This window comes from Callionymus lyra, chromosome 5 (assembly GCF_982586985.1).
Source record: "Callionymus lyra chromosome 5, fCalLyr1.hap1.1, whole genome shotgun sequence".
NCBI lineage: Eukaryota > Metazoa > Chordata > Actinopteri > Syngnathiformes > Callionymidae > Callionymus > Callionymus lyra.
Window position 1 is genome coordinate 4,495,583 of NC_141822.1, and position 27,461 is coordinate 4,523,043.

The 27,461-nt window shown below is 45.0% G+C and overlaps 2 protein-coding genes and 2 pseudogenes across 2 annotated transcripts; all 4 read right to left on the reverse strand.

Moving 5' to 3' along the window:
- Positions 1 to 662: 662 nt before the first annotated feature.
- Positions 663 to 3,149, reverse strand: LOC148079076 (tripartite motif-containing protein 16-like). The gene has a single exon (XM_087792348.1). The coding sequence runs from the start codon at positions 3,147 to 3,149 to the stop codon at positions 1,464 to 1,466; it is 1,686 nt and encodes a 561-aa protein (XP_087648474.1). The 3' UTR covers positions 663 to 1,463.
- Positions 3,150 to 9,448: 6,299 nt separating this feature from the next.
- Positions 9,449 to 11,786, reverse strand: LOC148079077 (tripartite motif-containing protein 16-like). The gene has a single exon (XM_087790543.1). It carries the CDS (start codon positions 11,784 to 11,786, stop codon positions 10,161 to 10,163), a length of 1,626 nt encoding a protein of 541 aa, XP_087646669.1. The 3' UTR covers positions 9,449 to 10,160.
- A 1,661-nt stretch (positions 11,787 to 13,447) lies between these two features.
- On the reverse strand, positions 13,448 to 15,151 carry LOC148079078 (tripartite motif-containing protein 16-like; annotated as a pseudogene).
- Positions 15,152 to 15,203: 52 nt separating this feature from the next.
- Positions 15,204 to 19,739, reverse strand: LOC148079079 (uncharacterized; annotated as a pseudogene).
- Between the last annotated feature and the right edge of the window lie 7,722 nt (positions 19,740 to 27,461).

The window sequence follows — 27,461 nt, forward strand, 5'->3', positions numbered from 1 at the left end:
TTTTTTTAAGACTTGAATTAAATATGTTTTAAATTGAAAGGTACATTTTGTATAAACACAGTATATATAATGGACAAATAATCTAATATATTTATCTTCTTAATTAAGACTTATATTCTATACAAAAACATGTTTATACATCAGAACCAGAATTATTATTATTTCAATTGCTAGTGAATTGTTCCACCAACAGTAAAAAAAAAAAACATTAATCATAAATAAAAATTTAATTATGTATAAATTGCAGAAAATGTGCAAAATGGAAAGTATGGACTGTTGCACTAATTTTGTGTTATTTGTATTAATTAATTTAATCATTATTAACATGTAATTTTATGTTATTTGTATTAATTAATTCATTATTAACATGTAATTTTGTGTTGTCATCACATAATATCCACGGTTGTGTTTACAACAATAAAAGTAGTTTTGATTGTGATCTTAGAACGAAGGTGTAAGAAAGTAAATATAAAGATGTCGATGTTATATTGAATAAACCAAAGAATATTGCATTTAGAAAATGTGTTTTTGAATTATTGGAATTAGAATATTGAACTCAATGTGTCAAATATATATATAATCTATATATTTATATATTTAAAATAAATGATTCAAAAGGATAATTCATTGATTTAGATTAACATTTCAATAAGAACAAATAATTAATCAATCAAGTTTATTGATAAAACACTTTAAAAACAACAACAGTCGATACAAAGTGTTGTACAATGACATGAAAGTACTAAGAAAGCAGTTAAAACACAAAAACAAAACAATATCAAATAAAACAAGTCAAAAGCACTAAAAACAGCTCAGAGTCTCATGCTGTGTTAAAAGAGAATAAAAGTGTGTTTTAAGACGAGATTTAAGTGAATAAAAATCAATGTTTCTATATGTACATTTTTAAAATACAGCATAACTCAACATAACACTGAATCCAAGGATCTGGTTTCTCTGATACAAGATATAGTTTGTGTTGAACTCATTTTCATCTTTACTTCTTTGGAGAAAATCTTTTCTTCACAAAATCAAATTCCTTTCAGACTGTAATATTGAATCCAAACCAAATGTACATCAATTCTTCTTCTTTCTGACTCCTCGTGGACGACTGGCTGTGTAAGTGTGTGTATTGTCAAGAATCTGATGATACGTATCACGATACAGAGGCAACCATAACATCCAATGAGATACTGTAGTAACCAGGATATATTTGTAGTACTGTGGAGTACTTGAGTAACGACTGCTGCCATCATCACCGGATCATGAAGGTGTTTATTAAAGAAGATTTAAAGAAGACTCGTCATCATCAGGAACAATCCAATCACAGAGGTTCTAATCCAGTCACATGACGTCACTGTGTCTTCACTGCGGCACAAACGACAAACGTTCTCAGAGACGTTCATCCAAACATTGAAGCTTCATGTGATGATGTCACTCCTGGAGACTCACAATCTCACTGTCGTCTACTTCAGCTTCACAAACTCACACGAGGATGAAACCATGACTCCAGCATGAAGAGGTTGAGTGAAGCTGGTCTGGACTCTGTGGAGGAGAGTCATGGTCTCAGAGACGCTGTAGAAGGACAGAAGACCTGCAGAGTGATCCAGGTACACCCCCACTGTGGAGGGTCTGACACTGGAGACTTCAGTTGTGATGTTGTTGTGTATAAATAAACAACCAGAGTCGATACAATATAAACTCCAAGATTTGTCATTCAATCCAAATAAACTTTCTCCTCCTGATCTGCTGATGTTCTTGTATGAAACTGATACTCCAACACGTCCTTCTGTTCTCTTCACCTCCCAGTAACAACGTCCAGTCAGAGACTCTTGACTCAAGACCTGAAGAAAATTTTTGAATCTGTCTGGATGATCAGGACGAGGCTGAGGTTTTCTCATGTTTGTCACTTTCTTGTTTCCTTCAGACAACATCAACCATGAGTTTGCAGTGTTTGGATCCAGAGTGATGTCCTGTGAGTGTGTGAGGAACTGCTCTCTGGTCTCTGGATGGAACATCATGGAGATGTCGGTCCACATGTCCCTCAGAAGGTCCTGGACTTGGTCTCTGCAGGCTGACACGGCTGCTGTTACTTCCTCGAAGCGACGGTGAGTTTGCTCAAGGGTCGTGGAGGAGGTCGTGTCTTCACTGACCTCTGAGAGTGAGGTCGTGTCTTCACTGACCTCTGAGAGTGAGATCGTGTCTTCACTGACCTCTGAGAGTGAGGTCGTGTCTTCACTGACCTCTGAGAGTGAGGTCCAGTTCTGCAGGAAGATGGTGTGACTGTCGGTGAGTGACAGCTGCTGCAGCTCAGCCTCTTTCTTCTTCAGCTCAGAGATCTCCTGCTCCAGCTGCTCCTGAAGTCCTCGGACTCGAGCGTCTTCAGTCTCCTGCAGAGATCTGATCTTCTGCTCCACGTCAGGCATTCTTCTCTGGATCATCTGGATCATCTGGACAAGGGTCTCCTGACTGTCCTTCACTGCTTCCTCAGCAGAGACTCTGATGTTCTTCTGCTCCTGCTGGAGCAGCTTCACTTCCTTCTCTCTCTTCTGGATCTTCTGCTGGATCCTTCCTTGACTCTGATCCAGGTCTTTCTCTCTCTCCCTCCTCTCTGCTGTGGTCGAGACGATGTCATGATCTTTGTGTTGGTCCACAGCACAGACAAGACAGATGAGCTGCTGATCAGAACGACAGAACATCTTCTTCTCCTCTTCGTGTTCAGAGCAGATCATCTCCTGGAGCTGCTTGGACGGCTGGACCAGTTTGTGTCTCCTGAAGGCCAGAGCTTCTCGATGAGGCTGAAGATGTTCCTGACAGTAGGAGACCAGACACACCAGACAGGACTTGAGGGCTTTCATCTTCCTCCCAGTGCAGGCGTCACAGGTCACATCTTCAGGTCCACCAGAGCAGAGGTCCTCAGCTGCTCCAGTCTTCTTCAGCTCCTCCACTAACTCTGCTAACACAGTGTTCTTCTGGAGGACAGGTCTCTCGCTGAAGCTCCATCTGCACTGAGGACACTCGTAGATGTTCTTGTCCTGCCAGTGACCTTCAACACAGGTCTTACAGTAGTTGTGTCCACAGTGAAGAGCGACTGGATCCTTCAGTAGATCCAGACAGATGGAACAAGACAACAAATCAACTCTAGTCTCCATGTCTCTGCGACTGAAACACTCCTTCACAGGTGAACTCTTTTATAGTCTCAGTCACATGTCTCTGCCACGATCTGATCCAACCTGTTGATCCACATATTATCAAACTTCCTGGAAACCAACTGTTGTTCAGGACAAACACACCTTGATTCTAACACACACACACACACACACACACACACACACAGACACACACAAAGACACACACACGTATACACACAAACACACACGTATACACACAAACACACGCTCACACACACACACACATATACACACACACAAACACACACACAAACACACTCACACACACACAAACACACACACACCCCCACACACACACTCATATACACACACACACACGTATACACACAAACACACACACTCACACTCCTATACACACACACACACACATACACACAGACACACACACACAAACACACACGTATACACACAAACATACACACACTCACACACACAAACACACACACATACACACACACTCACACACACACACACAAACACATATTCACACACACACACACTCACACACACAAACTCACACACACACACACACACATATACACACAAACACACACACACACACACACACGTATACACACAAACACACACACACACACACAGACACAGACACACACACACACATATACACACAAACACACACAAACGTTATTTACGTTATGGCAGTCCATCGATAACGATGATGACGTTGCTCCAAATTGAATGAATGGACATTTATTGGGGTGTGTTGCGGCGGTGCATAGCCATGTGGCTGTGCAGGCCGATGCGGGATCCACAGGTTTTGCCACAGGAGGGACAGACGTACGTGGCACTGGAGGGTGTGGGCCCTGTAGCAGGCTGATGCCTCAGTGCACTTCGCCGTATCCTCCTCTCTGTGGCTTGCTCCTAGAGGTGAGCAGTTCCCTGGTGGCAGGAGGAACTCCAAGTATGGCGATCAGCAGCCAGGGACTCTAGTGCTATAGGTGAAATGTTGCACTGCTTCAGGAGGGTTTTGAGATGATCCTTGAAGCGCTTTTTTGGATCACCAGCAGATCTCTGGCCATCCAGAAGTTGGCCGTAGAGGATTTGCCTGGGCAGGCGATGGGCAGGCATACGGATCACATGCCCAACCCAGCGCAGGTGTTTCTCCGCAAGGAGCACGGCGATGGTAGGTGTGTGGGTCCATTCAAGGATATCAGCATATGGCACCCTGTCTTCCCAGGACACACCCAGGATCCTTTGAAGGCAGCGGATGTGGAAGGCCTCTAGTGTTTTTATGTGCCTCTGGTAGGGTGTCCAGGTTTCCGACCCGTACAGCAGTGTAGAGAGGCCGACCGCCTTGTACACAGATGCTTTGGTGGAGCTGGTGAGGTTCCTGTTGTGGAATACCCTGGAGCTAAGCCTGCCAAAGGCAGCGGAGGCCAGACCGACTCGGACCTGGATGTCATCATCAATGTTGCAGGAGGGGGACAGAATGCTGCCTAGGTAGGTTAAGTGTGGGACGATGGCAAGGGGATGACCATCGAGGGTGTTCCTGGATCAGAGCGACATCCATGAGAAGTTTCAGTCTGGCTTCCGTAAACATCACTCTACGGAGACAGCTTTATTGAAAGTGTCCAGTGACATCATGATGTCGGCTGACTCGGGTAAATTCACTGTTCTGGTGCTCTTGGATCTGTCCTCAGCCTTTGACACAGTTGATCACCAGATCCTGCTGAGAAGACTAAGGGATGAAGTGGGACTGTCTGGGTCTGTGTTAGAATGGTTCTCATCTTACCTTTCTGGGCGCAGTTTTAGTGTATCTGCCAATCAAATGAGGTCTGAATCGGCAGATCTGTTGTGTGGAGTCCCTCAAGGTTCTGTTCTGGGTCCTTTATTGTTTTTGCTGTACTTGATTCCCCTTGGTAAAATCATTCAGAGATTTCCAGATGTTTCTTATCACATTTTTGCTGATGACATCCAGCTCTACTGCTCTTTTGACCCAACTGAGCCCCAAAGGCTGAACAGCTTAGTCAATTGTTTGCTAGAAATCAAACAATGGCTGAGTGAAAACACTTTACAGCTAAATGTGGACAAAACTGAAACTCTGGTGATTGCTCCTGATGATAAGATTCCAGGGTTGAGTCAGTACTTGGGTGACTTAGGTCAGTCTGTCAAACTGAGCCTGAGAAACCTGGTTGTATTTGATAAAGACATGTCTCTTGTTCGACACTGCAGAAAACTGACCAGAAACTGTTTCCTTCAACTGAGAAAAATCTCTAAACTTAGGAAAATGTTGTCGGAACATGATCTGGAGCTTGTAATCCATGCGTTTGTTTCTTCTCGTCTGGACTATTGTAACAGTTTGTTTTCATGTCTTAATAAGAAGGATCGTCTCGTCTGCAGTTGATTCAGAACTCTGCAGCGAGAATTCTGACCCGCTCAAGTAGGAGAACTCACATTTCTGCGATCCTTAAAACTCTTCACTGGCTTCCAGTTTCTTTCAGGATCAACTTTAAAATTCTGGTTCTTACTTTCAGAGCTATTCATGGTCAGGCTCCTCCTTACATCACTGATCTGATCCAGCCTTACACCCCAGCTCGGGCTCTGAGGTCTGTGGATCAGAATCTACTTATGGTTCCACGCACACGGCTCAGGACCAGAGGAGAGAAATCTTTTCAGGCTGTTGCTCCTAAGCTTTGGAACGCTCTTCCTCTCTCTTTGCGCTTGATGGAGTCTACTGACTCCTTTAAGAAACACCTTAAGAAGTTTCTATTTGTTCAGGCTTTTCCTTGAATTTCTCGAACCCCTGTGTTGTTCTCAGTATTATCTTGATCTTTAAAGTATGTACTTTTTTGAGTATTGTTTTGATTGTCTAAGCGCTTTGTGACCCTGGTCTCGAAAAGCGCTATATAAATAAATATTACTTACTTACTTACTTACTTACATGTGTTTGGTGGGTGAACTCCTGGACAACTATCTGTGTTTTCCTGATGTTGATTTGGAGACCAATGGCGCTGTAGATGGATGCGACCACGTTTAACGCACGCTGTAGGGATTCTGGTGAGTGGGCAAGGAGAGCACAGTCATCTGCATACTGTAGCTCTAAGATGTGTTGGTTGGTGGTTTTGGTGAAGGCTTGAAGGCGCCGAATATTGAAGAGGTTGCCATCCAGTCTGTACTGTATCTGTACCCCATCTGATGGGTCCAGGAGTTTGTGAGAGAGGATGGTGACGGTGGAGAGGAAAACGTTGAAGATGGTAGGGGATAGGAGACACCCTTGCTTGACCCCCACATCCACACTAAAGGAGGGAGACTGCTGGCCACCAACACTCACACAGGCTTGCATTCCATCATGGAACTTCCGCAAGATGTTCCTGAACTTTGGTGGAACCCCCAGCTTCCCCAGCACATCCCACAGCAGTTCCCGGTTTACTGTGTCGAAGGCCTTGGACAGATCAATGAAAGCTAGGAACAGGTCCTTGCAGTGTTCTCTGCATTTTTCCTGTACCTGTATAGAAACAAAGATCATGTCAGTGGTGCTGCGCTGTTGCCTAAAACCGCACTGGGATTCGGGCAGGATGTTATCAGTAGCATGAGATGCTAGTCGAAGGAGCATCACCCGTGCTAGCACCTTTCCGGCAACCTATAAGGGGGAAATGGCCCTGCTATTACCGCAGTCTGCTTTGTCACCTTTGCGCTTAAAGATTGTGATGATGTTGGCATCCTTCCAATCTTGCGGGATGACTTCAGATGACCAGATGGTACTGATCAGTTGGTGTAATCTGGGGGTGAGGAGGTATCCGCCATGCTTCAGTATTTCTGCCGGGATTCCATCAAGCCCCGGGCTCTTATTGTTCTTCAGGCCAGAGATGGCTTTTCGTACTTCAGCAAAGCTGGGGGAGGAATCCAGATCTGTGACGTTTGGGAGGCATGGGAGGTCAGCAAGTGTGTCCATCCTGGTTGGATATGAGGTGTTCAGCAGGGTGTTGAAGTGCTCAGCCCATCTGTCCAGGATCTGTTGTTTGTCCTTGTACAGGATGGTACCATCTTCTGATCTGACCGGAGATATGTTTTTCCTCTGTGGGCCATAGATGACCTTGATGGCGTCATAGAAAGCGTGGGAGTTGTTGGTGTCCGTGTGATGCTGTATCTCATGTGCTTTCTTTGTCCAGCAGTCATTCTCCATGGCTCTGAGAGTGCGATGGGTTTCAGCCCGAATGTTGGTGAAGTGGGCCTTCAGCGAGGTGGATTTGGGGTTGGAAAGGTGAGCTGCAAGGGCCTTGTGTTTTGCCTGAAGTAGGTTGTGGATACCTGGTGCTCTATTATCAAACCAGTCTTGGTGTCGCCGTCTGGTGTACCCTACAGACTCTACTGCCGCCTGGTAGATAGCAGTGCGTAGAGTGCTCCAGGTAGAGCTGATGTCAGGAACGGCTGGTGTTTCAGGGAGATTGGATTGTTCCCTGAGCTGGTTGACTGAGTGCGGAGACTTCAGTGCATCGCAATTGAGCTTCTTGCAGGGTGGTGTTTTCCTCAGTGGACGACGGAGTTCCAGGGTGAGTTTGGTTCTGATCAAGAGGTGGTCAGTCCAACAGTCAGCTCCACGCATGGCTCTGGTGACTCGCACCTCCTTCCTGTCAGCTTGGCGGACGATGATATAATCAAGGAGGTGCCAGTGTTTAGAGCGGGGGTGCTGCCAGGAGGTCTTGAATTTGTTCTTCATTTGGAACAAGGTGTTGGTGATGACCAGCCGATATTCAGAGCAGAGAGTGAGGAGGCGAAGACCATTCTCACTGAGCTTACCAACACCATGCTGTGGCTTGCTCCTAGAGGTGAGCAGTTCCCTGGTGGCAGGAAGAACTCCAAGTATGGCGATCAGCAGCCAGGGACTCTAGTGCTGTAGGTGAAATGTTACACTGCTTCAGGAGGGTTTTGAGATGATCCTTGAAGCGCTTTTTTGGACCACCAGCAGAGAGCAGAGAGTGAGGAGGCGAAGACCATTCTCACTGAGCTTACCAACACCATGCTGCCCAAGCACATCCTTCCAAAGCACACCGTCAGAGCCCACTCTCGCGTTAAAATCCCCAAGGAGATTGTGCTTGTCGGTAGAGGGTGTTTTATTTATGGCGGAGTGCAGGGAGGCATAGAAGAATTCCTTGCACTCAGGGTCAGCATCCAGTGTTGGGGCGTATGCACTGATGAGAGTGGCATGACGGTTGTTGGTGAGTGGAATCCGCCAGGTCATCAGTCTTTCACTGATGCCGGTCGGGGATTCAGGAATTCTCTGAAGCAGGCATGCCCAATAAAGGGTATTTGGAGCAGGCCTGCGCAAGAGAATAGATTGTAGTGAGGGCAGTGGCGCGCCGTCTCTGCCCTCACTGTCTTGGCTCCCCCCTACATTCTCCAGTGGCGTGCGAAGCACAACGACCTTCAGTGGGAGAGAGTTGCAGAAAACTGCCACACACATATACACACAAACACACACAAACACACACACAAACACACACACACACACACACACACACACACACACACACACACACACACACACACACACACATACACACACACAGACACACTGTAAATCTTGTTTTTTTTAAGATTTGATGTAAATATGTTTTACATTGAAAGGTACATTTTGTATAAACACAGCATATATAATAGACAAAATAATCTAATATATTTATCTTCTTAATTAAGACTTATATTCTATACAAAAACATGTTTATACATCAGAACCAGAATTATTATTATTTCAATTGCTAGTGAATTGTTCCACCAACAGTAAAAAAAAAACAACGTTAAACATAAATAAAAATGTAATTATGTATAAAGTGCAGAAAATGTTCAAAATGGAAAGTATGGACTGTTGCACTAATTTTGTGTTATTTGTATTAATTAATTTATTCATTATTAACATGTAATTTTGTGTTGTCACCACATAATATCCACGGTTGTGTTTACAACAATAAAAGTAGTTTCGATTGTGATCTTAGAACGAAGGTGTAAGAAAGTAAATATAAAGATTTCGATGTTATATTGAATAAACCAAAGAATATTGCATTTAGAAAATGTGTTTTTGAATTATTGGAATTAAAATATTGAACTCAATGTGTCAAATATATATATAATCTATATATTTATATATTTAAAATACATTATTCAAAAAGATAATTAATTGATATAGATTAACATTTCAATAAGAACAAATAATCAATCAATCAAGTTTATTGATTAAACACTTTAAAAACTACAACAGTCGATACAAAGTGTTGTACAATGACATGAAAGTACTAAGAAAGCAGTTAAAACACACAAAAATAAAAACAATGTCAAATAAAACAAGTCAAAAGCACTAAAAACAGCTCAGAGTCTCATGCTGTGTTAAAAGAGAATAAAAGTGTGTTTTAAGACGAGATTTGAGTGAATAAAAATCAATGTTTCTATATGTACATTTTTAAAATACAGCATAACTCAACATAACACTGAATCCAAGGATCTGGTTTCTCTGATACAAGATATAGTTTGTGTTGAACTCATTTTCATCTTTACTTCTTTGGAGAAAATCTTTTTTTCACAAAATCAAATTCCTTTCAGACTGTAATATTGAATCCAAACCAAATGTACATCAATTCTTCTTCTTTCTGACTCCTCGTGGACGACTGGCTGTGTAAGTGTGTGTATTGTCAAGAATCTGATGATACGTATCACGATACAGAGGCAACCATAACATCCAATGAGATACTGTAGTAACCAGGATATATTTGTAGTACTGTGGAGTACTTGAGTAACGACTGCTGCCATCATCACCGGATCATGAAGTTGTTTATTAAAGAAGATTTAAAGAAGACTCGTCATCATCAGGAACAATCCAATCACAGAGGTTCTAATCCAGTCACATGACGTCACTGTGTCTTCACTGCGGCACAAACGACAAACGTTCTCAGAGACGTTCATCCAAACATTGAAGCTTCATGTGATGATGTCACTCCTGGAGACTCACAATCTCACTGTCGTCTACTTCAGCTTCACAAACTCACACGAGGATGGAACCCTGACTCCAGCATGTAGAGGTTGAGTGAAGCTGGTCTGGACTCTGTGGAGGAGAGTCATGGTCTCAGAGACGCTGTAGAAGGACAGAAGACCTGCAGAGTGATCCAGGTACACCCCCACTGTGGAGGGTCTGACACTGGAGACTTCAGTTGTGATGTTGTTGTGTATAAATGAACAACCAGAGTTGTTACACCATAAACTCCAAGATTTGTCATTCAATCCAAATAAACTTTCATTTCCTGATCTGCTGATGTTCTTGTATGAAACTGATACTCCAACAGTTCCTGTTCTCTTCACCTCCCAGTAACAACGTCCAGTCAGAGACTCTTGACTCAAGACTTGACGATAACTTTGGAATCTGTCTGGATGATGAGGACGAGGCTGACGTTTTCCCATGTTTTTCACTTTCTTGTTTCCTTCAGACAACATCAACCATGAGGCTGCAGTGTTTGGATCCAGAGTGATGTCCTGTGAGTGTGTGAGGAACTGCTCTCTGGTCTCTGGAAGGAACATCATGGAGATGTTGGTCCACATGTCTCTCAGAAGGTCCTGGACTTGGTCTCTGCAGGCTGACACGGCTGCTGTCACTTCCTTGAAGCGACGGTGAGTTTGCTCAAGGGTCGTGGAGGAGGTCGTGTCTTCACTGACCTCTGAGAGTGAGGTCGTGTCTTCACTGACCTCTGAGAATGAGGTCCAGTTCTGCAGGAAGATGGTGTGACTGTCGGTGAGTGACAGCTGCTGCAGCTCAGCCTCTTTCTTCTTCAGCTCAGAGATCTCCTGCTCCAGCTGCTCCTGAAGTCCTCGGACTCGAGCGTCTTCAGTCTCCTGCAGAGATCTGATCTTCTGCTCCACGTCAGGCATTCTTCTCTGGATCATCTGGATCATCTGGACGAGGGTCTCCTGACTGTCCTTCACTGCTTCCTCAGCAGAGACTCTGATGTTTTTCTGCTCCTGCTGGAGCAGCTTCACTTCCTTCTCTCTCTTCTGGATCTTCTGCTGGATCCTTCCTTGACTCTGATCCAGGTCTTTCTCTCTCTCCCTCCTCTCTGCTGTGGTCGAGACGATGTCATGATCTTTGTGTTGGTCCACAGCACAGACAAGACAGATGAGCTGCTGATCAGAACGACAGAACATCTTCTTCTCCTCTTCGTGTTCAGAGCAGATCATCTCCTGGAGCTGCTTGGAAGGCTGGACCAGCTTGTGTCTCCTGAAGGCCGGAGCTTCTCGATGAGGCTGAAGATGTTCCTGACAGTAGGAGACCAGACACACCAGACAGGACTTGAGGGCTTTCATCTTCCTCCCAGTGCAGGCGTCACAGGTCACATCTTCAGGTCCACCAGAGCAGAGGTCCTCAGCTGCTCCAGTCTTCTTCAGCTCCTCCACTAACTCTGCTAACACAGTGTTCTTCTGGAGGACAGGTCTCTCGCTGAAGCTCCATCTGCACTGAGGACACTCGTAGATGTTCTTGTCCTGCCAGTGACCTTCAACACAGGTCTTACAGTAGGTGTGTCCACAGTGAAGAGCGACTGGATCCTTCAGTAGATCCAGACAGATGGAACAAGACAACAAATCAACTCTAGTCTTCTCCATGTCTCTGCGACTGAAACACTCCTTCACAGGTGAACTCTTTTATAGTCTCAGTCACATGTCTCTGCCACGATCTGCTCCAACCTGTTGATCCACATATTATGAAACTTCCTGGAAACCAACTGTTGTTCAGGACAAAGACACACCTTGATTCTAACACACACACACACACACACGCACACAAACACACGCACACACACACACACACACACACACACACACACATATACACACACACACACACACACACACACAGACACACTGTAAATCTTTTTTTTTTAAGATTTGTATTAAATATGTTTTACATTGAAAGGTACATTTTGTATATACACAGTATATATAATGGACAAATAATCTAATATATTTATCTTCTTTATTAAGACTTCTATATAAAAACATGTTTATACATCAGAACCAGAATTATTATTATTTCAATTGCTAGTGAATTGTTCCACCAACAGTAAAAAAAACAAAGTTAATCATAAATAAAAATGTAATTATGTATAAAGTGCAGAAAATGTGCAAAATGGAAAGTATGGACTGTTGCACTAATTTTGTGTTATTTGTATTAATTAATTTATTCATTATTAACATGTAATTTTGTGTTGTCGACACATAATATCCACGGTTGTGTTTACAACAATAAAAGTAGTTTTGATTGTGATCTTAGAACGAAGGTGTAAGAAAGTAAATATAAAGATGTCGATGTTATATTGAATAAACCAAAGAATATTGCATTTAGAAAATGTGTTTTTGAATTATTGGAATTAGAATATTGAACTCAATGTGTCAAATATATATATAATCTATATATTTATATATTTAAAATACATTATTCAAAAGGATAATTCATTGATTTAGATTAACATTTCAATAAGAACAAATAATCAATCAATCAAGTTTATTGATAAAACACTTTAAAAACAACAGTCGATACAAAGTGTTGTACAATGACATGAAAGTACTAAGAAAGCAGTTAAAACACAAAAATAAAACAATATCAAATAAAAGTCAAAAGCACTAAAAACAGCTCAGAGTCTCATGCTGTGTTAAAAGAGAATAAAAGTGTGTTTTAAGACGAGATTTGAGTGAATAAAAATCAATGTTTCTATATGTACATTTTTAAAATACAGCATAACTCAACATAACACTGAATCCAAGGATCTGGTTTCTCTGATACAAGATATAGTTTGTGTTGAACTCATTTTCATCTTTACTTCTTTGGAGAAAATCTTTTTTTCACAAAATCAAATTCCTTTCAGACTGTAATATTGAATCCAAACCAAATGTACATCAATTCTTCTTCTTTCTGACTCCTCGTGGACGACTGGCTGTGTAAGTGTGTGTATTGTCAAGAATCTGATGATACGTATCACGATACAGAGGCAACCATAACATCCAATGAGATACTGTAGTAACCAGGATATATTTGTAGTACTGTGGAGTACTTGAGTAACGACTGCTGCCATCATCACCGGATCATGAAGGTGTTTATTAAAGAAGATTTAAAGAAGACTCGTCATCATCAGGAACAATCCAATCACAGAGGTTCTAATCCAGTCACATGACGTCACTGTGTCTTCACTGCGGCACAAACGACAAACGTTCTCAGAGACGTTCATCCAAACATTGAAGCTTCATGTGATGATGTCACTCCTGGAGACTCACAATCTCACTGTCGTCTACTTCAGCTTCACAAACTCACACGAGTACTGAACACTGACTCCAGCATGAAGAGGTTGAGTGAAGCTGGTCTGGACTCTGTGGAGGAGAGTCATGGTCTCAGAGACGCTGTAGAAGGACAGAAGACCTGCAGAGTGATCCAGGTACACCCCCACTGTGGAGGCTCTGACACTGGAGACTTCAGTTGTGATGTTGTTGTGTGTAAATAAACAACCAGAGTCGTGACAATATAAACACCAAGATTTGTCATTCAATCCAAATAAACTTTCTCCTCCTGATCTGCTGATGTTCTTGTATGAAACTACTACTTCAACATCTCCTGTTCTCTTCACCTCCCAGTAACAACGTCCAGTCAGAGACTCTTGACTCAAGACCTGACGATAACTTTTGAATCTGTCTGGATGATCAGGACGAGGCTGATGTTTTCCCACGAATGTCACTTTCTTGTTTCCTTCAGACAACATCAACCATGAGTCTGCAGTGTTTGGATCCAGAGTGATGTCCTGTGAGTGTGTGAGGAACTGCTCTCTGGTCTCTAGAAGGAACATCATGGAGATGTCGGTCCACATGTCTCTCAGAAGGTTCTGGACTTGGTCTCTGCAGGCTGACACGGCTGCTGTTACTTCCTTGAAGCGACGGTGAGTTTGCTCAAGGGTCGTGGAGGAGGTCGTGTCTTCACTGACCTCTGAGAGTGAGGTCGTGTCTTCACTGACCTCTGAGAGTGAGGTTGTGTCTTCACTGACCTCTGAGAGTGAGGTCGTGTCTTCACTGACCTCTGAGAGTGAGGTCCAGTTCTGCAGGAAGATGGTGTGACTGTCGGTGAGTGACAGCTGCTGCAGCTCAGCCTCTTTGTTCTTCAGCTCAGAGATCTCCTGCTCCAGCTGCTCCTGAAGTCCTCGGACTCGAGCGTCTTCAGTCTCCTGCAGAGATCTGATCTGCTGCTCCACGTCAGGCATTCTTCTCTGGATCATCTGGATCATCTGGACGAGGGTCTCCTGACTGTCCCTCACTGCTTCCTCAGCAGAGACTCTGATGTTCTTCTGCTCCTGCTGGAGCAGCTTCACTTCCTTCTCTCTCTTCTGGATCTTCTGCTGGATCCTTCCTTGACCCTGATCCAGGTCTTTCTCTCGCTCCCTCCTCTCTGCTTTGGTCGAGACGATGTCATGATCTTTGTGTTTGTCCACAGCACAGAGAGAACAGATGAGCTGCTGATCAGAACGACAGAACATCTTCTTCTCCTCCTCGTGTTCAGAGCAGATCATCTCCTGGAGCTGCTTGGACGGCTGGACCAGCTTGTGTCTCCTGAAGGCCAGAGCTTCTCGATGAGGCTGAAGATGTTTCTGACAGTAGGAGACCAGACACACCAGACAGGACTTGAGGGCTTTCATCTTTCTCCCAGTGCAGGCGTCACAGGTCACATCTTCAGGTCCAGCAGAGCAGAGGTCCTCAGCTGCTCCAGTCTTCTTCAGCTCCTCCACTAACTCTGCTAACACAGTGTTCTTCTGGAGGACAGGTCTCTCGCTGAAGCTCCGTCTGCACTGAGGACACTCGTAGATTTTCTTTTCCTGCCAGTGACCTTCAACACAGGTCTTACAGTAGTTGTGTCCACAGTGAAGAGCGACTGGATCCTTCAGTAGATCCAGACAGATGGAACAAGACAACAAATCAACTCTAGTCTTCTCCATGTCTCTGCGACTGAAACACTCCCTTCACAGGTGAACTCTTTTATAGTCTCAGTCACAAGTCGCTGCCACGATCTGATCCAACCTGTTGATCCACATATTATCAAACTTCCTGGAAACCAACTGTTGTTCAGGACAAAGACACACCTTGATTCTAACACACACACACACACACACACACACACACACACACACACACACACACACACACACACACACACACACGAAGACACACACACACACATATACACACAAACACACACGTATACACACAAACACACACGTATACACACAAACACACTCACACACACACACACATATACACACACACAAACACACTCACACACACACAAACACACACACACACACCCCCACACACACACTCATATACACACACACACACTCACACTCCTATACACACACACACACACACATACACACAGACACACACACACAAACAAACACGTATACACACACTCACACACACACACACACATATTCACACACACACACACACACATATACACACAAACACACACACACACACAGTCTCAGGCATACGGATCACATGCCCAACCCAGCGCAGGTGTTTCTCCTTAAGGAGCACGGCGATGGTAGGTGTGTGGGTCCATTCAAGGATATCAGCATATGGCACCCTGTCTTCCCAGGACACACCCAGGATCCTTTGAAGGCAGCGGATATGGAAGGCCTCTAGTGTTTTTATGTGCCTCTGGTAGGGTGTCCAGGTTTCCGACCCGTACAGCAGTGTAGAGAGGCAGACCGCCTTGTACACAGATGCTTTGGTGGAGCTGGTAAGGTTCCTGTTGTGGAATACCCTGGAGCTAAGCCTGCCAAAGGCAGCGGAGGCCAGACCGACTCGGACCTGGATGTCATCATCAATGTTGCAGGAGGGGGACAGAATGCTGCCTAGGTAGGTGAAGTGTGGGACGATGGCAAGGGGATGACCATCGAGGGTGAAGGTGCGCACATGTGTTTGGTGGGTGAACTCCTGGACAACTATCTGTGTTTTCCTGATGTTGATTTGGAGACCAATGGCGCTGTAGATGGATGCGACCACGTTTAACGCACGCTGTAGGGATTCTGGTGAGTGGGCAAGGAGAGCACAGTCATCTGCATACTGTAGCTCTAAGATGTGTTGGTTGGTGGTTTTGGTGAAGGCTTGAAGGCGCCGAATATTGAAGAGGTTGCCATCCAGTCTGTACTGTATCTGTACCCCATCTGATGGGTCCAGGAGTTTGTGAGAGAGGATGGTGACGGTGGAGAGGAAAACGTTGAAGATGGTACCATCTTCTGATCTGACCGGAGTTAATGATTGTCTGAGATGTTGCGGACCAACTAGTAAAACCTCAGTCTTTTCCGAGTTCAGTAGGAGGAAGTTTTTGGTCATCCATGACTTGATATCTGTAATACAGGACTGTAGTTGTGTTAGCTGATTTCTTTCATCTGGCTTCATGGACAAGTAAAGTTGGGTGTCATCAGCATAACAGTGAACGTTTATAGTGTCTTCTAATTAAGTCCCCTAGTGGGAGCATATAGATTGTGAATAGTATTGGACCAAGAACAGAACCTTGTGGGACACCATAGCTGACCTTAGTGTGTGTCGATGAGAGGTGGTTGACATGTACATAGTGCGTTCTATCCGACAGGTAAGATTTAAACCAGTTAAGAGCAGTTCCACGAATGCCTATATGGTTTTCTAGCCTCTGTAGAAGGATTTGGTGGTCGACAGTGTCAAATGCAGCACTGAGATCTAGAAGAACAAGAACTGAAACATGGCCTGACTGATCAGAGGCCATCAGTAGGTCGTTACTTACTTTTACCAGGACGGTCTCTGTGCTGTGGTGTTCCCTAAAACCAGACTGAAGCACCTCAAATTTATCATTTTCCTGGAGATAATCACAGAGCTGACTTGTTACCACTTTCTCCAGAAGTTTTGAAATGAATACTAGATTAGAGATAGGCCTATAGTTAGTGAGGACCTCTGGATCGAGATTTTCGAGAGGTTTTTTAAGCAGAGGTTTAATTACTGCAACTTTAAAAATCTGAGGCACATAGCCTGATGTTATTGACAAGTTAATAATGTCAAGTATGAAAGTGCTAAGTAAGGGGAACAGTTCTTTAAGTAGCCATGTGGGAATAGGATCGAGAAGACATGTTGTGGACTTTGAGGAGGAAACAACCTGGGACAGCTGTCGAGGACTCACTGGTAGAAAGGAGTCAAAATATGTATCAGTCATAGTGTCTGTGTCCGGTGAGGCTGCACTGGTTGTATTAGACGAATCTAGGAGGTCTTGAATCTTTCCTCTAATAGTTACAATTTTTTCATTAAAAAAGTTCATGAAGTCACTGCTACTAAGATGAGAAGGGATGGACTGCTCAATGGACTGATGGCTCCGTGTCAGCCTGGCTACAGTGCTGAATAAGAACTTGGGGTTATTCTTATTTGCTTCTATAAGTGATGAGTAGTAGCTGGCTCTGGCTTTCCGAAGAGATGCCTTGTATATTTTTAACTTATCCTGCCAGTCCTGGTAGAATTCATTATGTTTTGATGAACGCCATTTCTTCTCTAGTCGTCTAGAATCCTGTTTTAATTTACGTGTTTCCTGAGTATACCAGGGAGCAAGACTACTTCTGTTAACAGTCTTTTGAGTTAGTGGTGCGATTAAGTCAAGCGTATTGTGCAACGAGTCTGTAAAACTGCCCTCAAAGTTATCAATGTCTGGGTGACTATGGGTAGAGTTTCTTAACACACTGAGGCTAGGTGTTTTACTGAGCACAGAGGGAATTATTTCCATAAACTTGGTAACGACACTTTCAGACAGACATCTTTTGAGAGTGCTCCTGCTCTGTAGACTTGGCTCATTTAAAATGAAGTCAAAGGTTATTAATTGATGGTCAGAAAGAACTGAATTCTGAGGAGAGACAATAACATTTTTAATTTCAAGTCCGTATGCTAGGACAAGGTCTAATGTGTGCTTAAAGCAGTGAGTCGGTTCATGTACATACTGAGAGAAACCAAATGACTCCAGGATAGAGTTAAACCTGTTAGCTAAGCTATCATGGACCATATCAACATGGATGTTAAAGTCACCAACAATAATCACTTTATCTGATTTAAGCACCAGGCTGGTCAAGAACTCAGGGAACTCAGACAAGAATTCAGAATAAGGTCCAGGGGAACGATAGACTCCAACAAAGAGAAGTGACTGACCTGATCGCAAGGTTGTATTAGATACGCTAAGTATAAAACTTTCAAAAGAGTTGAAATCACATTGTGGTCTAGTAAAGGTTGACAGACATGAGTGGATGATGGCTGCGACTCCACCTCCTCGACCAGAGCGTCGAGGGGCGTTAAAGTTAGTGTGGCTGGGTGGTGTTGATTCATTTAAAGATACGTAATCATCTATAGACAGCCAAGTTTCGGTTAAGAATAATAAGTCAATGGTTTTATCTGATATAAGTTCATTAATTAGTGCAGCTTTTGATGACAGGGATCGGATAATCAACAATCCACACTTAATTCTCCTGTCCTCTACAATGGTATTTATTTGAATTAGATTTTCTTTAATAGCTCTTCTACTGACATTTTTACTTGGTTTTATTAAGCGGGTCGGATTGACCCTCTCTATGTGGTTAGAGGCGGGTGGCTGTTGTGGGAGAAGGGCAGAAGAGTGTGGAAGACCGCAGTTCTGCCTTCTGATCTGTGCTCTGAGTTGTCACGTTACACTAAAACTCTCAACACTGCTAGACAAGAGAGATGCTCCTTCCAACGTGGGATGGATGCAGTCTCTCCTAAGCAGACCAGGTTTTCCCCAGAAGGTTTTCCAGTTGTTAACAAAGCCAACCCCGTTTGCGGGGTACCACTCCGACAACCAGCGATTAAATGATGAATAGCGAGTAAACATATCATCATTGGCCATATTGGGAAGGGGTCCAGAGAACACTACGGAGTCCGACATTGTTCGTGCAAATGCACACACCGACTGAACGTTTACCTTGGTGACCTCGGAGCGAGATGTCGTTGCTGCCGACATGAATAATTATCTTACTGTATTTATGTTTAGCTTTAGCCAGCAGCTTTAAATTTGATTCAATGTCGCCCGCTCTGGCCCCAGGAATGCAGAATACTCTCGCTGCCTTCGCTAGTTTAACGTTCCGAAGAATGGAATCGCCTATGAACAGAGCAGGTTCCTCGACCGGTGACTTGTCGAGTGGAGAAAATCTGTTCGAAACGCTAAGGGGTTGGTGGTGCTCCGTTGACTTTGGCCCGGGAACTATTCCTCCCACGAACAGTCACCCACCGACCCTGGTTTCCCGGCTGCTCGGGATTTGCTGGAGGACTACCTGCTAGGCTATGTGGCTGTGCACTGTCTACCTGACACTGGCTAGCTAGCGGTTTAGCTTCGACAGCGCACAACCGGCTCTCTAGTTCAACTAGCTTCACCTCCAGTCTAGCTAACGGGCTACACTTTACACAACTAATGCTATCTCTAAAGGAGGTCGAAGCGTAACTAAACATCTGACACACCGAGCAGGAAAGAACAGAGGAGGGAGAGGGAGAGGGAGACATAGTGAGGGGAAAGTTTGACGAATGCGCTCACCGGGAAGTTTTTCAGACTTGTCCTCGGCCCGATTCGACTTCGTAGGATGTTGGTCCAAAAATAAATGTAGATGTTCACGGATGCTCCAGGATTAAGGCGAACAAAAAGAAAAAAGATTGTTCTGCTTGGAGCGAGAGAGACGCTGCACGGTGCTGCACTACGATACGACAGGTCTCAATCGATCAAGCGGTGGTCAGTCCAACAGTCAGCTCCACGCATGGCTCTGGTGACTCGCACCTCCTTCCTGTCAGCTTGGCGGACGATGATATAATCAAGGAGGTGCCAGTGTTTAGAGCGGGGGTGCTGCCAGGAGGTCTTGAATTTGTTCTTCATTTGGAACAAGGTGTTGGTGATGACCAGCCGATACTCAGAGCAGAGAGTGAGGAGGCGAAGACCATTCTCACTGAGCTTACCAACACCATGCTGTGGCTTGCTCCTAGAGGTGAGCAGTTCCCTGGTGGCAGGAAGAACTCCAAGTATGGCGATCAGCATCCAGGGACTCTAGTGCTGTAGGTGAAATGTTGCACTGCTTCAGGAGGGTTTTGAGATGATCCTTGAAGCGCTTTTTTGGACCACCAGCAGATCTCTGGCCATCCAGAAGTTGGCTGTAGAGGATTTGCCTGGGCAGGCAGTGGGCAGGCATACGGATCACATGCCTTACCCAGCGCAGGTGTTTCTCCGCAAGGAGCACGGCCATGGTAGGTGTGTGGGTCCGTTCAAGGATATCAGCATATGGCACCCTGTCTTCCCAGGACACACCCAGGATCCTTTGAAGGCAGCGGATGTGGAAGGCCTCTAGTGTTTTTATGTGCCTCTGGTAGGGTGTCCAGGTTTCCGACCCGTACAGCAGTGTAGAGAGGCAGACCGCCTTGTACATAGATGCTTTGGTGGAGCTGGTGAGGTTCCTGTTGTGGAATACCCTGGAGCTAAGCCTGCCAAAGGCAGCGGAGGCCAGACCGACTCGGACCTGGATGTCATCATCAATGTTGCAGGAGGGGGACAGAATGCTGCCTAGGTAGGTGAAGTGTGGGACGATGGCAAGGGGATGACCATCGAGGGTGAAGGTGCGCACATGTGTTTGGTGGGTGAACTCCTGGACAACTATCTGTGTTTTCCTGATGTTGATTTGGAGACCAATGGCGCTGTAGATGGATGCGACCACGCTTAACGCACGCTGTAGGGATTCTGGTGAGTGGGCAAGGAGAGCACAGTCATCTGCATACTGTAGCTCTAAGATGTGTTGGTTTGTGGTTTTGGTGAAGGCTTGAAGGCGCCGAATATTGAAGAGGTTGCCATCCAGTCTGTACTGTATCTGTACCCCATCTGATGGGTCCAGGAGTTTGTGAGAGAGGATGGTGACGGTGGAGAGGAAAACGTTGAAGATGGTAGGGGATAGGAGACACCCTTGCTTGACCCCCACATCCACACTGATGGAGGGAGACTGCTGGCCACCAACACTCACACAGGCTTGCATTCCATCATGGAACTGCCGCAAGATGTTCCTGAACTTTGGTGGAACCCCCAGCTTCCCCAGCACATCCCACAGCAGTTCCCGGTTTACTGTGTCGAAGGCCTTGGACAGATCAATGAAAGCTAGGTACAGGTCCTTGCAGTGTTCTCTGCATTTTTCCTGTACCTGTATAGAAACAAAGATCATGTCAGTGGTGCTGCGCTGTTGCCTAAAACCGCACTGGGATTCGGGCAGGATGTTATCAGTAGCATGAGATGCTAGTCGAAGGAGCATCACCCGTGCTAGCACCTTTCCGGCAACCGATAAGAGGGAAATGCCCCTGCTATTACCGCAGTCTGCTTTGTCACCTTTGCGCTTAAAGATTGTGATGATGTTGGCATCCTTCCAATCTTGCGGGATGACTTCAGATGACCAGATGGTACTGATCAGTTGGTGTAATCTGGGGGTGAGGAGGTATCCGCCATGCTTCAGTATTTCTGCCGGGATTCCATCAAGCCCCGGGCTCTTATTGTTCTTCAGGCCAGAGATGGCTTTTCGTACTTCAGCAAAGCTGGGGGAGGAATCCAGATCTGTGACGTTTGGGAGGCATGGGAGGTCAGCAAGTGTGTCCATCCTGGTTGGATATGAGGTGTTCAGCAGGGTGTTGAAGTGCTCAGCCCATCTGTCCAGGATCTGTTGTTTGTCCTTGTACAGGATGGTACCATCTTCTGATCTGACCGGAGATATGTTTTTCCTCTGTGGGCCATAGATGACCTTGATGGCGTCATAGAAAGCGTGGGAGTTGTTGGTGTCCGCGTGATGCTGTATCTCATGTGCTTTCTTTGTCCAGCAGTCATTCTCCATGGCTCTGAGAGTGCGCTGGGTTTCAGCCCGAATGTTGGTGAAGTGGGCCTTCAGCGAGGTGGATTTGGGGTTGGAAAGGTGAGCTGCAAGGGCCTTGTGTTTTGCCTGAAGTAGGTTGTGGATACCTGGTGCGCTATTATCAAACCAGTCTTGGTGTCGCCGTCTGGTGTACCCTACAGACTCTACTGCCGCCTGGTAGATAGCAGTGCGTAGAGTGCTCCAGGTAGAGCTGATGTCAGGAACGGCTGGTGTTTCAGGGAGATTGGACAACTGTAGGGCAATCTGTTCCCTGAGCTGGTTGACTGAATGCGGAGACTTCAGTGCATCGCAATTGAGCTTCTTGAAGGGTGGTGTTTTTCTCACTGGAGGACGGAGTTTCAGGGTGAGTTTGGTTCTGATCAATTCAATTCAATTCAATTCAATTCAATTTTATTTAAAGTGTCTTATCATAACAAAGTTATCTCAAGACACTATACAGTTGAAATAAGACTACAGTTGATTAAGGAAAAATAGATCCCAGCAATTCAACAAAGAGCAAGAAACAAAACACTGTACAGTGAGCTGTACAGTGAGCAATGGCCTTTTAGAAGGCAGAAACCTCGAGCGGAACCAGACTCATTGTTGACGGCCTGCCGCTTTGACCGGCTGGGAGGAAGGATGGGGGGTAGACAGAATGGATAAGGAGAGGAGTGAGGGAGGATATTGTGAGAGAAAAGAGGAGAGTGTAGGAGAGTCCATGGGGGTGCTGGAGAGAACTCAGGATCTGATGACGTGGTGAAGATCCTGGATCAGCAGCAGCTCTGGAGGTGGATCCCTGGATCAGCAGCAGCTCTGGAGGTGGATCCCTGGGGCTCCGGGAGAGAAATAAAAAGGTGTGGGTTTGGGACAAATGTATACAATACACAGGTATACAGACTCCGGTGACGGGTGAGGATATATAGAGGGGAGAGGGGGGGGGGAGGTTGAAATAGCCAGGCCAGAGGGCACATACCTAGCACAGCAGGATCCAGACACGGGGGCCCAAGCCGCGGCAGGAACCCGCGGGAGACCAGGACCCAGGACCCAAGCCCGACCCCAAACACCAGCGAGAAGGCGGACCACCACCGGGGGCACGAGAGGGCAAGCACAGGCGAGGACGACCGAGGAAGCAAACCCCCATCCACCGCCCCAACCACCCCCGCCAGCACCAACCCCCACACACCACCAAAGAACCCCCGGAAGCGGGCCACCCCCCCCGCCGGCAAACGGGGCCATCGCGGCACCAGCGGTCACCACCACCAGGCCCAAGGCCCCACAGGCCCCACCCGCCGGGCCCCTCACACCCGAATCGGCCAAGCCAGAACGGCCCCGGCGAGAAAAGAAGGATATACAGAGCTCAGTGTCTAAAACTCCTCCAGCATTCTCAGCCTATAGCAGCTAAGATAAACAGTTTTGTTAGTTATAACAGCTAAAGATAAACAGTCAAGTTAGTTATAGGCTTTATCGAAAAGTAAGGTTTTAAGATTGTTTTTAAACAAAGAGAGGGTGTCTGCCCTCCGGACTGAAGCCGGTAGTTTGTTCCACAGCAGAGGGGCTTGAAAACTGAAGGCCCTGACTCCGAATCTACATTTAGAGATTTGTGGTATAACTAATAGATCAGAGTTTAAGGATCGTAAGGTCCTTGAGGGTTGGTAAGTTTGGATTAAATCTCTAATGTATGTTGGTGCTAGACCATGTAAGGCTTTATAGGATAGGAGAAGGATTTTAAATTGTATTCTTAATTTCTACAGGAAGCCAATGTAGGGAAGACAGTACAGGGGAAATGTGTTCGCGCCTCTTAGTCTTAGTCAGGACACGAGCTGCAGAGTTCTGAATGAGCTGAAGAGTTCTGAGAGATTTTTTAGAACATACTGAGAGAAGAGAGTTATAATAGTCCAGCCTGGAGGTTACAAAAGCATGGATGAGCTTCTCAGCAGCATCTAAAGGAAGGAAGTGCCTGATTTTTGAAATGTTACGAAGGTGGAAGTAAGCAGTCCGTGAGCTTTGTTTTATGTGTGAGTTAAATGATAAGTCCTCGTCAAAGCATACACCCAGATTCTTTACAGTGGTGCTAGTAGCAGGAGCAAGTCCATTTTGTAAAGCTAGATCATTAGTTAATGATTGTCTGAGATGTTGCGGACCAACTAGTAAAACCTCAGTCTTTTCCGAGTTCAGTAGGAGGAAGTTTTTGGTCATCCATGACTTGATATCTGTAATACAGGACTGTAGTTGTGTTTGCTGATTTCTTTCATCTGGCTTCATGGACAAGTAAAGTTGGGTGTCATCAGCATAACAGTGAACGTTTATAGAGTGTCTTCTAATCAAGTCCCCTCTGGGAGCATATAGATTGTGAATAGTATTGGACCAAGAACAGAACCTTGTGGGACACCATAGCTGACCTTAGTGTGTGTCGATGAGAGGTGGTTGACATGTACATAGTGCGTTCTATCCGACAGGTAAGATTTAAACCAGTTAAGAGCAGTTCCACGAATGCCTATATGGTTTTCTAGCCTCTGTAGAAGGATTTGGTGGTCGACAGTGTCAAATGCAGCACTGAGATCTAGAAGAACAAGAACTGAAACATGGCCCTGATCAGAGGCCATCAGTAGGTCGTTACTTACTTTTACCAGGACGGTCTCTGTGCTGTGGTGTTCCCTAAAACCAGACTGAAACACCTCAAATTGATCATTGTCCTGGAGATAATCACAGAGCTGACTTGTTACCACTTTCTCCAGAAGTTTTGAAATGAATACTAGATTAGAGATAGGCCTATAGTTAGTGAGGACCTCTGGATCAAGATTTTCGAGAGGTTTTTTAAGCAGAGGTTTAATTACTGCAACTTTAAAAATCTGAGGCACATAGCCTGATGTTATTGACAGGTTAATAATGTCAAGTATGAAAGTGCTAAGTAAGGGGAACAGTTCTTTAAGTAGCCATGTGGGAATAGGATCGAGAAGACATGTTGTGGACTTTGAGGAGGAAACAACCTGGGACAGCTGTCGCTGACTCACTGGTAGAAAGGAGTCAAAATATGTATCAGTCATAGTGTCTGTGTCCGGTGAGGCTGCACTGGTTGTATTAGACGAATCTAGGAGGTCTTGAATCTTTCCTCTAATAGTTACAATTTTTTCATTAAAAAAGTTCATGAAGTCACTGCTACTAAGATGAGAAGGGATGGACTGCTCAATGGACTGATGGCTCCGTGTCAGCCTGGCTATAGTACTGAATAAGAACTTGGGGTTATTCTTATTTGCTTCTATAAGTGATGAGTAGTAGCTGGCTCTGGCTTTCCGTAGAGATGCCTTGTATATTTTTAACTTATCCTGCCAGTCCTGGTAGAATTCATTATGTTTTGATGAACGCCATTTCTTCTCTAGTCGTCTAGAATCCTGTTTTAATTTACGTGTTTCCTGAGTATACCAGGGAGCAAGACTACTTCTGTTAACAGTCTTTTGAGTTAGTGGTGCGATTAAGTCAAGCGTATTGTGCAACGAGTCTGTAAAACTGCCCACAAAGTTATCAATGTCTGGGTGACTATGGGTAGAGTTTCTTGACACACTGAGGCTAGGCGTTTTACTGAGCACAGAGGGAATTATTTCCATAAACTTGGTAACAACACTTTCAGACAGACATCTTTTGAGAGTGCTCCTGCTCTGTAGACTTGGCTCATTTAAAATGAAGTCAAATGTTATTAATTGATGGTCAGAAAGAACTGAATTCTGAGGAGAGACAATAACATTTTTAATTTCAAGTCCGTATGCTAGGACAAGGTCTAATGTGTGCTTAAAGCAGTGAGTCGGTTCATGTACATACTGAGAGAAACCAAATGACTCCAGGATAGAGTTAAACCTGTTAGCTAAGCTATCATGGACCATATCAACATGGATGTTAAAGTCACCAACAATAATCACTTTATCTGATTTAAGCACCAGGCTGGTCAAGAACTCAGGGAACTCAGACAAGAATTCAGAATAAGGTCCAGGGGAACGATAGACTCCAACAAAGAGAAGTGACTGACCTGATCTCAAGGTTGTATTAGATACGCTAAGTATAAAACTTTCAAAAGAGTTGAAATCACATTGTGGTCTAGTAAAGGTTGACAGACATGAGTGGATGATGGCTGCGACTCCCCCTCCTCGACCAGAGCGTCAAGGGGCGTTAAAGTTAGTGTGGCTGGGTGGTGTTGATTCATTTAAAGATACGTAATCATCTATAGACAGCCAAGTTTCGGTTAAGAATAATAAGTCAATGGTTTTATCTGATATAAGTTCATTAATTAGTGCAGCTTTTGAGGACAGGGATCGGATATTCAACAATCCACACTTAATTCTCCTGTCCTCTACAATGGTAGTATTTATTTGATTTAGATTTATTTGAATTAGATTTTCTTTAATAGCTCTTCTACTGACATTTTTACTTGGTTTTATTAAGCGGGTCAGATTGACCCTCTCTATGTGGTTAGAGGCGGGTGGCTGTTGTGGGAGAAGGGCAGAAGAGTGTGGAAGACCGCAGTTCTGCCTTCTGATCTGTGCTCTGAGTTGTCACGTTACACTAAAACTGTCAACACTGCTAGACAAGAGAGAAGCTCCTTCCAACGTGGGATGGATGCAGTCTCTCCTAAGCAGACCAGGTTTTCCCCAGAAGGTTTTCCAGTTGTTAACAAAGCCAACCCCGGGGCACCACTCCGACAACCAGCGATTAAATGATGAATAGCGAGTAAACATATCATCATTGGCCATATTGGGAAGGGGTCCAGAGAACACTACGGAGTCCGACATTGTTCGTGCAAATGCATACACCGACTGAACGTTTACCTTGGTGACCTCCGAGCGACGTAATCGGATGTCGTTGCTGCCGACATGAATAATTATCTTACTGTATTTATGTTTAGCTTTAGCCAGCAGCTTTAAATTTGATTCAATGTCGCCCGCTCTGGCCCCAGGAATGCAGACTACTCTCGCTGCCTTCGCTAGTTTAACGTTCCGAAGAATGGAATCGCCTATGAACAGAGCAGGTTCCTCGACCGGTGACTTGTCGAGTGGAGAAAATCTGTTCGAAACGCTAAGGGGTTGGTGGTGCTCCGTTGACTTTGGCCCGGGAACTATTCCTCCCACGAACAGTCACCCACCGACCCTGGTTTCCCGGCTGCTCGGGAATTGCTGGAGGACTACCTGCTAGGCTATGTGGCTGTGCACTGTCTACCTGCCAGTGTTTAGAGCGGGGGTGCTGCCAGGAGGTCTTGAATTTGTTCTTCATTTGGAACAAGGTGTTGGTGATGACCAGCCGATACTCAGAGCAGAGAGTGAGGAGGCGAAGACCATTCTCACTGAGCTTACCAACACCATGCTGTGGCTTGCTC